Below are 14,264 nucleotides of genomic sequence, written 5' to 3' on the forward strand. Positions count from 1 at the left end.
AAATGAGAATATGTATCCGTTTTAAAAATTTTGGCCTAGATTATTCTAATACTGCATCTTTAAAAAAAATTGGATTCAAGTGGAACTTGCGCAAAATACCACAAACAGTGAAGCAGTGATTTAATCACCTTTTGTCTTCTACTGCCGTCTTTCAAATTAAAGGTCTTCAGTGCTCCCTGTGAAGGTCACATACATTATACTTCGTGAAGATACATGCCTTTATTTTCCCTTGTTATGCTTTTCTTTCACTGATGATTACTACTGTCAACCTGTTAAACCTCTGTTGAAATAATGGCTTGTTATATTATTGTTCCGACGTCTTTGCTTCTCCTGGTTGATCTGTTAAAACTGATTAAGCAAGAGAAGGTTTCTCAAACACAACAATCTGCTGGAGGAACCAAAAACAAGCGGAGATTTAACTGGGTATTGCTAAACTTACAGATTTAAAGAGAAAGTGAAAACTCATTAGTATTCATGGAAAGAAAGTAAAAACTAAAACAGGTAGGGAAACAAACATTTTCTTATGTCCTGGCATGCAAATGTTTCAAGTTTTTTTCCAACTTTCAGATATATGCTAATACAAAAATAATAAATCTACCAGAAATCCAACAGTTCTTCATATCAATTGCAGGACATGGAGGTAGAGTCTGAATTCCCTTACAGCCCTTTTCTTTTTAACAGTTCTAACATTGTTTGATCCCATAACCTTATGATTATTTTTTTTACCTCCTAACTAAGCTTGCAATAACACATCATTTTGAGAAAAACTGTAAAAGATTAGAAGGCAGGAGAACAGCATGAAGACTGGAAAGGGGGCGCTTTATTTTTGCTTGCTCTTGCAAACATGATATTTTATCAAACGTGATATTTATCAAACATGATATCTCTTATTAAAAAAATAATTAAAAAATCCCAATTCAGTATAATCATAATTACTGTGTCCTCAACAGCATAAACTTCCATTCAAGGCACTGGAAGACAATTTGGAATTTATTTTATGTCAATAAAGTAGAAATAAGGAGATTATAGTAAAGTTAGAAATAAAAGACCTGTTAGGGTTTCTCGTTGATTTCACCTTTTCTTGCAGGTTTAATTTTCTGCCAGAATAGTGACATTAGTTGATATTGGGGGAGCGTGGGAAGCATGGGTGGGTGTTCATCTGTCTGATGAGTACTAGTGCAAGGTAAGCAGGTGGAAAGAGGAAGTAAGGAAGCCAGTTCTCTAGCAACCATCTCTTGGACTGGATTTCCATGTTTCATGGAACCGTATCTTCAGTCTTCCATGCAATATTTTAAACATTCATAAGAGATAAGGAGCAGCAGTCAGTGTACACTCTGTGAACATCTATCCTGAAGTACAGACGGTTAACAGCTCATCCATCCTCTGTACATGCTGAGTATGTGTATATACCTGTTTAAGATATCACAGTTTGTAGACAGAGGTTAGGTAGCTGCATAAGATATAATTAATCCTGTTATTTCACTGAATTTATTTACTTCGGCAAGTATTAAACATGGAAGATAATCTGAGAAAGTGTGACCCATGTTATTTCCTTTTAAATGAGTATTGCTTTTTATTCATAGCTATTATAAGATAAACAGTAAAAGTTAGCTCTGAAAAAAGTCTTTACAATTTATGGAGATAAATTTCCCTATTAGGAAAGTCCAGACATTTACAAGAACAATCACTTAAAAATAGAATATAAAGCCTATGTTTAAAACATGGCCTTTATTAAGCTGTCTAGTGAGCTCCATATTTATCTTACATGGAAATAGTTCTGCTTTGCTTAAGAAAAGACAGAAGTGCGTTTACAAGAGTACTTTTTCTTTAATTTTCTGCAAAAATGGAAGGAATTGGAATCACAAATTGACAAATGTTGTGAAATGAAGTTTCAAGAAACATCAATTGTAGCAATGATACGCCATCACTAGTGTTTCTTTCTAACTTTCTGTCGTGTGAACCAGAATATCCTGATATACAGTCTAGAGCATCTATGTTATTACTCTACAGAATATTAAACACAGAAAAAGGGGTTAAGAACCCCTTCCAATGTACAAACATGAATTTAGAAATTGATTTAAAAAATCACTTTTATACATAACGTATATGCAAACTGTTTTAAATACATGGTTTTGGAAGAGTTATTTATAAACTGTATCTGTCTGTGGGACAATCTACAGACAAAGCATACACAGTGGCTTTACTTTATTGTTGCATCTCAACTTTGGGAGATATAAATTCATTCGGCAGTATAGCAAACATAAGAACTTGTGACAAAATATCTTAAGGGCAACCCAATAAATTTTGTTCCTCAAAACAATGTAAGTACTAGGACTGCCAAAGTTTCCAAATAAAGTCATAGCTTAATCCAGATGCCCGCTTACAGATCTACGTTGTAGACAATAGACCCATTTGAAATACAGGCATGGCTACTGGATAAAACCTCCTTAAGAGCCGTAACTGGCAAGTATGTTTTATCGAAAGAGCAAACTAACCTAGAGGGTTTTTTTTTTTCCAATTTTATTAATATTTTAAAAAATACATAAAAATACAACATCCAATGTCTGAATAAATATATTTAACAAGTTGCAAGATACCTTATTTTACACAAAATTTTCAGCTTTAGAAATCTTGTTAAATAACTTCATTGTTGTTATATATTTCATTTTTTGTCTTTTTGTAATAAAATAAAACCTCTGAAATTACATAGAAAAAAGACAAAATATTTTTGTCAAGGGATAAGATAGTCCACTGAAAACCTATTCACAATTCCACTGTAAACATTAATAAACATTAGAATATTTGCATAACTGTGTGCTCAAAAATCCTATAAAAAGTGGAAGACTTATTACAACTGTAGTTTTCAGTCAACTACACTTCCTTTCACAATTTATTTTGTCCCATTTACACCTTTAAAACTGGGCACATTGCTGAACACATACTTTGGCAGTTCCGTATAGCAAGTGCTTCCACAAAGAGGAACTACTGACCAAGAGTTATGTACAGCTCGGTGAAAGTGCAGCAGTTACTCAATTCTTTTTGATAATACTCTGATGTCTGCTTGGTGCACTTGCTTTTCTAAGATCTCCCTAGAACACCTGAATGCTTCATCGGACATAACTTTTCAAATTTGATAAGTGCCCTTTCTCTGCATTAATAAAAACAAAACATAACCAAACACCATGACAACCATGTCACATTGTGCCTACAAACCTTCAGTTACCAATAAGCTTAATTTCTCTGAACGGTAAATTAAACAAAAGAAGAGGGTAGGAGGTGAGAACAGGTACAGTCCAGCAGTGGAAGTGTGTACAGAATATACTTGGCAATGTCAAACCAGTTGAGTGCTTTCTGTGATTAATTTCAGGATTTATGTCCATGGCAGCAAGTTGCTGGCAAGGCAGAGAAATGTGTATCACCTGCATTCTACAGCAAGCACATTTTGTGGAGGAGAAGATGATGATGGACTCATTCCAGTGTCTGATGAAGCAGATGACATGGATGCTCCTGTATGTGACACTGAACATAGAGAACAACAGATCAGCATCAGATCACCAAAGCACATGTCAGAATGAAGGTCTCCTTGGTTACTAGCCTGTTTAAAAGACCACAAAGAAGTGGCACAGCCACAGAAAACCAATACGGATTTTTTTGTCAATTGCTTTCATTGCTATATTCACATAAACTGGATGAGTAACCTTACCCTTTCTGCATCACAGACCAATTGAAAAGATAAATCAGATGAGTCATTACATTGATTGAAAACTCAGACCGAACTTGCAATAGGAAGTCCAAGTTTCTAATAAACAGTTATAAAATAGTGAATGTTTTTGTTAGGTTTGAGTTCTGAAAAGCCATAAATATTCTTTCTAAATACGTATACACACAAACAGGATAAACAGACGGTAACACTTTTTTCAAAAATACTGTCAATTAAGTTGCTTTGAGTTACGTATTTTCAAGAAAATTAATTTCTTATGGGAAGCATAAAGCAAATCTGAAATTTACCTTCTCTGTCTTTCTTTTTTAGTCGTTTTCTTCTCCTGTCTATGGTTGCTACTTCTGACTTCAAGGACATGTAGTATTTTCGTATTTCCTGTAGTTTTTCTTGCAAGAAGGAGATCCTTTCAGTGCTGCTCATATTGTCTAGTTCATCTTAAAAGTGGGAAATAAGAAAAAATAGCTTCATCAAGGTGATTTTAAACAAATGAATGCAATTCTTAAGAGAATACAAGACACAGCACAAATGATAACACACTTCCGTAACTACACCGTAAAAGGCCTATACCTGATTTAGAATCCCAAAATTTGCACATTTCTCTTTCAGAACAAGTTTCCTTGTAAATTCCCTCTAATCAAGTCACTTAAAGAATTCTTACTGAGCTGAAAACTCCATTTGTATAGTCTAGGCGAAGTATTCTGGTGATGGTGTTTTTCTCTGTGTTTATCCTTCTCTCCATCTTTGATGTGAGGTGAAATCACTCTTGCAGGTGATCGAGAAATCTTCTGTGGTTTGGACGCATTTATGTGTTTCACAGGAGTACATTTACTTGAACTGTCCAGGACAGGAAGGTCTTCACTGTCACTACTTTGTCCTGCAGTAACAGAAATGCATTTGGACTTAAAAAAAAAAAAACCAACCCCAAACCAAACACCTTGACATTTTAAAAATTGTAGTTATAGTCAGAAAAAATTAAGAAAAAACTGCTCCTCCTTGCTCAGAAGGTCCTAGAATGCATACAAGGAAAGACTGTACCAGATTCAATGTATAACTTTATCAGACACAACATGCACTAAACTCTCAAGTGTACCGATCGTTAACGCAGGAGAAGTCAAGGGCTGACTAAGCCTTCAGTCAAAAAGCGATAGTCAAATGTTTTTTTACAGAAGCAATAAAGCAGTTTATTAAAATAAGAAGAGATATCAGTTCTCTAACAGTCACGTATTTTGGTGTTCTAATATAAAGCAGACACTGAAGTATTTTCCTTAAGGATTAATAAAGTTAAACTGTATTAATATAGGTAGGTAGCACAGGATTGTGTATATTTACGAAATTGCTTTATACATCTAAAGGAACAGTTCTGAACCATGACTAAAAGCATAAAAGCTTTAACATGTAACAGAAAATTTTAAGCTGATATATGCAAATATTTTAGACTCCCACAATAATTGCCAAGTTTTACACAGGCATGTTAAATATGGCTGAATATTGTATGTCAGATAATTAACATTTTAGTGTGATATTCAAAAATTGTAATAATGCTGCCACAGGGCCTGAATGTATTGACTCATTCAATACAACAATCACCAAAGATGAACTACAGAAACAAAAAAATCCAGATTTCTATAGCAAGTTAAAAACTAGTCACATACTTGAGGTAGAAACACATAAAATTCCTTTTGCTGGAAAGATATTTTTTAGCATCCAACATTTTTTCTGTATTTCATAAATGCACTTTTTCCCCTGATAAGAAACACTTATTGTAAGACTTTGAAGGAGATATTTCTATTCAGAACAAATTCCCCTCTCCCAAATTAATACCCAAACAAATATATAAAAAAATCAGCATAATGGTAAATATTTAGTAACTTCTAATATACACAGTTATTAGAAGTTTTCGTAGCAAAGCAATTAAAAATAGACAAGAGATTTCCCAGTAACACTGCTACCACGCAGCTGCTAAGTTCTCTCCAGTTAACAGCCAATAATCATGATGCACAATAATGAAAAACCCTGACAAGGAAGTCAAATCCAACAGAAATAATGGGTAACAGTGGGGTCTAATACATGTTTATAGGACAGCATAACCTTCACCCTCTCACCCCCCAGGAATGTACCTGTTCCATTCTTTTCATTTTTGGCTGCAGCACTTGTTCGCTTTGGAGTACGCTTTTGTTTTTTTGACATTGTTCCACTATTGCTATCACTGGGTCTTTTTTGACCTAAATGAGAAGTAAAAAAAAAAAAAAGAGACAGATGCCTCAAATATTTCTGCTATTAACAAGCTTTTTTAATATGCCGCAGCAGGATTTAAAAACAGAAGATGACAAAACAAACACGCAATTCTTAGCAAAAGTAACACCAGACTTAACACAACTTCAGAAAGCATTCCATCAGAGGATGACTTTTCACAGGAAGCGCTCACCTTTCTCTCCAATCTCTCTCTCTTGCACGGCTATACTACAATTGCTTGATGTAGTACTGGCTTCAAATCCATTAGCAGACTCGCTTTCACAGAGACCTTCTTGAGACTCTTCTGCCACACTGTCAACTTCAATAGTCATGTCACTTTCACTCTTGATACTGCGCGATTCATCCTGACTAACAGTAAGAGGTGAGGCCACTGAAAAGCTTGACTGGACAGCGGAAGGTAAGGCAGATGGATTTGAACCTGAAGCATTAGGGTCTGGCTTTTCTGATATTGTTTCTTCACTACTGCTCTTCTCCTTTTCATCCAAGTCATCCAAGTCTACTTCATGGCAGAGCAAAGTTTCAGGACCAATCTGAGGCATTGCATCATCCTCATCTTTTAAGGAAACATTCTCATTTTCTTCAGGTGGATGTTCGAAATTCTCATTCCTCACCTCTTGACCATGCTGAACCGATTCCGCCACCAGGGATGGCATTTCCTCATTTTCAGTTCTGAGGGACTCTTCAGCATTCAGCCCTCTACATTCCTCTGCTCCAGTACATTCAGTGGTCCTCTCTTCAGATATTATATTTGGCACTTCCATCTCACTTTCTCGTCGATTTCTCTTCTCAGGTGATGCCTGTTCCAAAGTTTTCCTTTTCAAAAGCTTCTTGTCTTTTGTAGAAGGTTCTGTTTCAGTAGTGCTGGAAACTTCTTTACGGTCCAAAGAAGACGTGTCTAATCTTTCAGGTTCTGCAAGAGATTCATTTGCCACCTCTTCCTGGCTTCCTGGTGAAATGTTTGCATTCTCCAAAGAGGCATCTTTTGTCTTGCTCCTTCTCCCTTTTCCTTTAGGCGATTTTTCAGCCTCTCTTTTGGTTTCTTGTATTTGTTCTGTTTTACTTCCGAAAATCTGGACAATTTGTTCACTTTCTTCGACTTCCAGTTTCAGTGTTTCTAATGGCTGTACTTGAGTCCTGTCATTTTCTTTCAATGCATGAGGAATCTTTGGGTTTTCTTCATCTAGCTTCTCATCATGTAGTTTTTCACTTTTTTCCAGTTCTGAAGTTTCTGGAGAAAATTCCTCATTCAAATTTTTTTCAGATGGTTCATCTGCTTCACTGTCAGATGAGGCAGAGTCTGCAAAGATTTTTTTTTTTAAAAAAAGAAAGAAATGGCACCCTAAATCATCAGTTTCAGGACAATTTCTCTTTTCAACCACACAAAACCTTATTTTTCAGTAATCTATGGTATTAACTTCAGTTTACAATAATCAACTTCAAGCTTAAAAATTCTGCATTACTTAACGCAGTTCTTACTTTTTCTCAAGACTTTTATGAAACTACAATAGTAATAGCACTTCTATTTCCCAAATAAGCCAATATAAACAAATTACAGTTTATAGTCGCAAAAATACATTTAAAGATTTACATGATCTACCTGTGGATAATACCTCCTCCCCTCCATGTACTCCTAAACATTAAAAAAAAAACCCCCACCCACCAACCCTTCCACACCACAATATGGACATTTCATTGCTAAACTATTGCACGAATCACACTGTACACAGAACAAGCATTGTTACATTACCAGAAGATTATTCAGAGACCTGTACTAACAGGAGACAATGGATTTCACTTCAGTTCTTGTTCACAGAGGCTTAGAAATACCAAAAATATTGCTGTCATTCCTGTATAATTAACAGCTGTGCTAGATGATGTAGTACTGAGGTCAAGGACTTAATTACCAGAATAAAGATTATCATTACACCACTAGATTGCATCTGTTCAAGATGAGGACTGAAAGGCCCTGGCTAAAGAATATGCAATGACTTGCAGTCACCTCCATGCCATAGCTCTTCTGTGAGCAAACTGTGCTCCTCAGCAGTGCCTGCTCAGCTACTTCCTCAATAAAATTCACGGGGGGGGGAAGTAGTAAAAAATAAAAGCCAAACCTTTGTTTAAAAAGGTACTAAAAAATAACCTCAAAAGCATACACAGGACTCGGATCACTCACCGTTTGATCCTCTATCAGAATCAAACATTCCTGAGCTACATCTTGTCTGCCTGCGAGGTGTTGCTAAAACAAAAATTGAAAGTATTAAGTTTTATGGAGTAAAATCTGCACCAAAAATTTGTTTTGTTCTATTGCTTATTCACTGACTGACTAAGTAGGACTTTAAAGCTGCTGACAGCACTGTGTTTGTTGAAGTTGCTGTATTAATGCACCGCATGAAATCACTGTTTACATGCAGTTCCATGCCGGAACGCAAGTGCAACCGGATGTACCTTCTCTTCCATTTGGTAATGGTGAGGAATCCGACAAGTTGTTCCGTGCACTTTTGGCTCCTGTTTTACCTTCACTATTAGGCATTTTGGATAAACTGCAAGATGTATTTGATGGAAGAGCAGATTTTAGAGGGGGTCGCCCACGCTTTGATTTTTGTTTCTCCTCATCCTTCTTCTCATCCTTTTCACTGTCTTCTTTATTCTGAGGGGAATACAACGCATTTTTATTAATGTGTTTCACTGCTGATTGTCAAACCTCTTACTTTACACTTCTGTTAAAAAAACTAGACTGTGGACTGGGTAACTTTTTTTTCTAAAATAAGGAACAGTGACAGTCACTAAGTATTGTACTACAAGAAACTTATTGAAATAACCATTACTTTTGTTTTTTTCTTCTGTTTTCTCTTTGGTCCTCCTTTGTCCACAGGCCAGATAATCCTATCAGCTTTCACCCATTCATCATATCTAAAAGTAAATAACAGCACACTTGTTACTGCATATAAAGAAGTTGTTTGCAATATGAGGATTAAAAGACTGAGTTACAGAAAATATTTATTAGGAAGAGGTAGGAAAGCAGAACATATATTACAAACACATGCAGTATCTGGCATTAGAGAGATGAATTACATTTCCAGCCTGTAAAAAAAAAAAAAAACAACCAAAAAAACAACAAAAAAACCCAAACAGGATAGGGGAATGGAGGTGCAAATTTCCCTTGTCTTGCTAGCAAAGCACTGGAACTCAGGGGACCGAGCCAGCTACAAAGTCTGCCAATTATTTCACACCACATACAAAAGGCAGTTTTCACCACACCATACTTCGGTAGAAAAATATATTTTTTTTTTTTTTAAAAAAACCAAAGAGGTTTTAAATTATAGCAACAAACCGGATGAGATTCTGAACAGCACAAATACACTACTAGTGCTCCTCAAAATCTCTCGAGTTATTAATAAGGTAAAGGGACACATATAAGTATTGGGGGGATACCCCCCCCCCCATCAAAGTTTATGTTGCCACAAAAAAATTTGCTTCATTTACTTAGAAGTGTATGGATTTGGAACATCTCAAATTATATATCAGAAGCATTCTATTTTTAAAAAGAATCAATTTTGTGATATATTTGTCTACATGATCACACTGCTTTTAAGAACAATAACAAAGACATTTCTACAGCAGTACTGAATATAAAGCATGGCTGCCAAGAGAAGCATTTGATTAATTTTTTCTGAAGTTCTTTGTTGCTTAGCCCTCTCCTACTCTCTTCACATGTAACAACCGTTCTCTATAATCACAGTTAACATTCAATACTAGAATAAATTTTGTTGCCAAAATTTCAGTGCTTGATATACTTAATTGTAGATGTCTTCACCATTACCAATGACTCCCTTAAATAAAAAAAAGTCTGATAGTGCTAACACTAGCTGACACAATAAATTACAGGGATACTTGAGTGAGCGCTACTCACTTCAAGACAGACGGAAACTTGGAAACATGTAAGTAAGTCTATTTGAGATTTCAATGCAACAGTGTCATACCATGAACAAAATTACTGACATTAAAAAGTGTAAGAGAGTCAGATCATGATGATAATTCAATTCGGAGCCAAGTCACTGATCATCTCTTTTTTTTCTTAAAAACAAAAATTCTTCTGCAAATAATCCTTTTAACAAACAAATAAATAAAAGGCAATTTTTTATCCTCACCTTACATTCCAACCGTAGTAATGAACTAAATATAAAACTTCCCCATCATCAATTTCTGTGCTTTTAATACTAGCTTCATAAATTTTTTGAGTCTTTCCACGTCCATATTTTACTTTCACTTTGGTTCCAGTCAAGCAGGGTTCTGCGTCCTCCTCATCCTCTTCACCTTCTGATTCTCCTTTGTTCTCAATTTCCTCACTGCAGTAAAGTGTATTTAAAATACCCAATAATTAGTGGCAATCAAAGTTTTAACATTTAGCTAGTGTAGCCAAGCTACTACAAAAGAAACCAGCTGCAAGAAAAAATTTTCTCATTTTCTGTGTCCTGCGCTGCCTCTAGCTTGGACACAGCTTTTTAAATCAAGAACAGGACTTAGAGAGAATAGGGATAAGTGCCAAAAATATCCAGAAAAATTGTATTTTAAAAGCAATTTATTAGGTGCACAACTACGTCAAAGCTTAAAAATATTTTTAATTAATATTTTGATACTACAAGAAGAAGAATAAGATAACTCGGTGTCTGGCTCCTAAATAAGATAGGAAGAACTAACTTCAGTTTTTAAAATAGACTTGATTTTGACACACTATTTTAAAAAAATAATTCTGTCTTCTGCAGTTTGCTTAACATGCTAGTTTACTATGAGTGCACAAATTCTGAATCGCCATCATAGTGAACCTCTCATGGATACAAACACCATTCCACTGAAAAAAAAGAGTTGATTACAACAGTATTTAACCAAGATTAAAAGTGTCTAACACAGCTCTTACTAGCAGTACCTACCTCTTATAGCTATATCTAATGTTTTAACATTCTACTTAAATGTATTTTCAAAAATTACAAATCTAACCTATTTTTACCTATACTTCTCTCCCTATTTCAGGGTGAATTTAGCATAATGTAAAAGTTAAATTACAAAAAAGGTACCAACAAAGAAAATACTGAAGACAACTACGGGTTTGCTTTTAATGAAATATGTCTGGTAGCCTTCAGTGAGAGATGAACTATCTTGTCGTGGCAAACAATTAAAATGAAGAGGACAAGCACCATGAGCACCATTTAATGAAAACTCTTCGACATGCCTCTGCAACCTGCTGCACACCCACACTGTACCTTCATTTGAGGCATTTCTGCACTGCAAGATTTTTTTTTTTTTTTTTGCACAGTGACACTTTCTTTAAAATAACTGTGTTTTTCCCACTCCTCAAAGCTCTTTAGAGTAAAATATGCAACACCCCTATCAGGCTTTATTCAGTATTACCTTGTGTCTGCACCACTTAGCCACACGGACAAGAAAAGGTAGGCAAGCCAGCTTAAAGAGGCAAGACACTGCCCTTGACCACAGCCAAAGTTAGCTAAGAAAAGGTCTACTCTTGTGATCACTAACTAATCACCCGCTCACAACTCATTTGTAACCAAGACTATAAATCCAATTCAACTTGTCAAGCTTAGTCTCTGGATGCTATTTTGCCTGCCGCCCTTCCATGTCTCCATCCCCTCCTCTTCTACCTACCTCTAGGTTTCATCCAAACTCCTTTTCGTTCTCCTTTGCTTTATTAGCTGATCCCCTTCCTGCCTTCAATACATCAGGTAAGAATTAAAACAAGCAAGGTGCAGGTTCATCAGCCATCACTAGGCACTTAACAAAAGCACGGGAGAAGAAGGGCTCTCTTTTCCATTTACATTGCAACTTCCCAGAACAACCTGCCCAAACAGTTGCTGCCGGATTCCATACAGCACCTGGCATAGTTGTAGCCTGGTCTACTTGGTGTCTGTACATACTAGTGTGATAAAACACCAACACAACCTTGACAAGACCTTCAAGAAAATGAAAGTGAAAAACGCTGTCTGGATCTACCAGAAAAATATGCTTCCATAAAGTACAGCAGACTCTACAAGCCTGAAGCAAAGTTTTCCCTTCCCTGTTTGTCTGAGTGAATCAGGTCCCCGATTTCCACATTTCAGTTGGTAAGAATCTCCAACTGTGTGTATACTCCTGCTTGGAGTACAGCTCAATCATGACACAGACATACTCGTACGAAGGCAATTACAAGTTAATATTTACCTCTCCCTCTGCCTCTCTTCCTCTTCATCTGACTCTTTATCAGAATCCTCCTGTTTTTTAATTTTTTTCTCTTTTTGCTTTGGTGTACTTTTTCTCCCTAGTGGAGTTTCATTTCCTTTCTTTTCTGCATTCTCGGGTGTTTCCTCTACATCTTTGTTTTCTTTGTTACCGTCTTTTAATTTTTCTTGTGTTTTATCTTCTTCACTATCTTTTTTAGCTGGGGTTGCATCCCGGGCAAGTCTTCTTCGTCCCTAGGATAGAAATAATATCAGTTTAGTGACTGTTGTCAATTGTTCTCTGTATAACCTCTCAAAATCTCAGCTAAAAGTGAAACATACTGTTGCTATACAGAAGGAAGACCGGAGAGAAGATTTTAGAATATTTTGCTTTTTGGTGTTAAGATAATAGCTTAAAGTCTTGTTACTGAGGAAAAAAAAAAGCAAAATAAAGCCATTCTGCTTGGTTTAGAATAAAGAGGACGAGCTTCCAATTAACTTTGGAAGGATTTCAGGACGTTTGTTTGGACCTGTAAGGTCTGTCACACAGATAGAAAGGGCCAAAATGCCTTGCTCAAGTACAGCAATAACATTAATTAAAGTGCTTGTGTAGGACTACTAAAAGAAGGCATCTTCCTTTCAGCATCCTTAATCCTGACAGCCATCTGTTGATTTCACAGAACAGAAATTTGCCAGCATTAGAAAAATAGTAAGTATCGCATTTTTGAAAGGTACTTTAAGTAGCCAGACAATTGCTGTCGGGGACTATTTGCAACTGGTTCTTGGGGATCTAGTACAGGTTTACCATTTTACTATTAAAAGTCTCTTGATAGGGTCAGTGCTTTGTAATCAGAACATTTACAACACATTATGAATGCAAGATTAATTATTTGGAGGCTATCCAAAGATAACAGTAGTGAAGGCACTATAATAATTAAAATGCACAGTAGTATAATGGTAAATACTTTTGGGGAAAAAATCATTCATAAATAGATTGCTGATGGCTGGATTAATAAAGTAATAAAATATGTAGCCAAGTAATATTTAATTATTAAGAAATTAACATAGACAGCCAATGATAAAAAGACAAAAAATTATTCCATTTATTATCCTTTCACCAGTTTTCTCCAAACCCAAAAAACCCCCAAACTGAACAAACTAACAACAAAGCTGATGTCATGCCTGGAAGTCCATTAAGACTGATACAGCTTGGAAAAAAAACACTTTCAGTTAGGTAGAAATATAGTATGTAATACAAATCTAAACTTACATTTACACTATGTCATCTATTAGTTAAAAGGTCATATACTTGCTTGAAAAGCTGGTTTGCAAGAATTACTTTAACAGAATTACATTTTAGTTGAACAGAATCCTCGTAACTTGAACAATTTAAGAAGCAGCAATTCCTTGTCCTTCAGTAATCATGCTCTATTAAGGAACACAAAATGTCCTTTTCACAGAATTAACAGGAGTGCTGTAGTCTCATATACAAATACTGTAAGAGTATTCTTATATTCTCCATCGTGTTCAGTATCCACTAGCTGATGGGTCACTGGTCTTATCTATGTAACTATGTAACTAACCCTCACCTCTACAGCATCCAAAGGAAGACAAAATGCAAGTGTTCCTCCCTTTACTTTTGTCTATCTACTGTAAAATTGCAGTGTTTCTTTTATTAAAAGATACCGTGATAAAAATCAACTGAGAGAAATGTGGCTTCCTTTGATTCTTAAAGCTGCAGCAGTCCCTTCATATTCTTGTTTCTTGCCAGAAAGCTCCAGATTCCATGTGCCTGTGGAAATTCTTGCCCACAACCAAGACCATCCTGCTGAGTTCCACTGTTCAGATGATACACAGGTCTCAGTAGCTCTCAAGCCATCCCTGAATCGAAACATGTCTGACATACAACACAGGCTGAGCGAACCCCATGGATGGTTTAAAATACAAAGAAGTAATCAAAACTGATTCTGTTCACAGGTAGAACATAATCAACAGTTAACACCAACTCCTCACTCACAGAACCCTGTTCTACGCTTGTATGAGTACACTAATTCAAACATACAATCACTCCACAAGAGAAAACT

The 14,264-nt window shown here is 35.8% G+C and overlaps 1 protein-coding gene across 6 annotated transcripts in view; it reads right to left on the reverse strand.

Moving 5' to 3' along the window:
• Window positions 1-1,807: 1,807 nt before the first annotated feature.
• Window positions 1,808-14,264, reverse strand: part of ARID4A (AT-rich interaction domain 4A) — a 49,570-nt gene continuing 37,113 nt past the window's right edge. For 4 of the 6 annotated variants that reach the window (XM_054201422.1, XM_054201423.1, XM_054201424.1 and 1 more), the window contains 10 exons: window positions 12,185-12,435; window positions 10,123-10,320; window positions 8,800-8,884; window positions 8,420-8,621; window positions 8,148-8,210; window positions 6,147-7,271; window positions 5,839-5,943; window positions 4,380-4,595; window positions 4,009-4,155; window positions 1,808-3,519 (listed from right to left, as the gene is read on the reverse strand). In XM_054201422.1, coding sequence (XP_054057397.1) covers window positions 3,416-3,519; window positions 4,009-4,155; window positions 4,380-4,595; window positions 5,839-5,943; window positions 6,147-7,271; window positions 8,148-8,210; window positions 8,420-8,621; window positions 8,800-8,884; window positions 10,123-10,320; window positions 12,185-12,435 — 2,496 coding nt within the window. In that variant the 3' untranslated portion in view covers window positions 1,808-3,415. The remainder of the gene's footprint in view (window positions 3,520-4,008; window positions 4,156-4,379; window positions 4,596-5,838; window positions 5,944-6,146; window positions 7,272-8,147; window positions 8,211-8,419; window positions 8,622-8,799; window positions 8,885-10,122; window positions 10,321-12,184; window positions 12,436-14,264) is intronic. The other 2 variants (XM_054201428.1, XM_054201425.1) reach the window with 2 other exon arrangements.

The sequence above is a fragment of the Rissa tridactyla genome, chromosome 4 (genome assembly GCF_028500815.1).
Source record: "Rissa tridactyla isolate bRisTri1 chromosome 4, bRisTri1.patW.cur.20221130, whole genome shotgun sequence".
Lineage (NCBI taxonomy): Eukaryota > Metazoa > Chordata > Aves > Charadriiformes > Laridae > Rissa > Rissa tridactyla.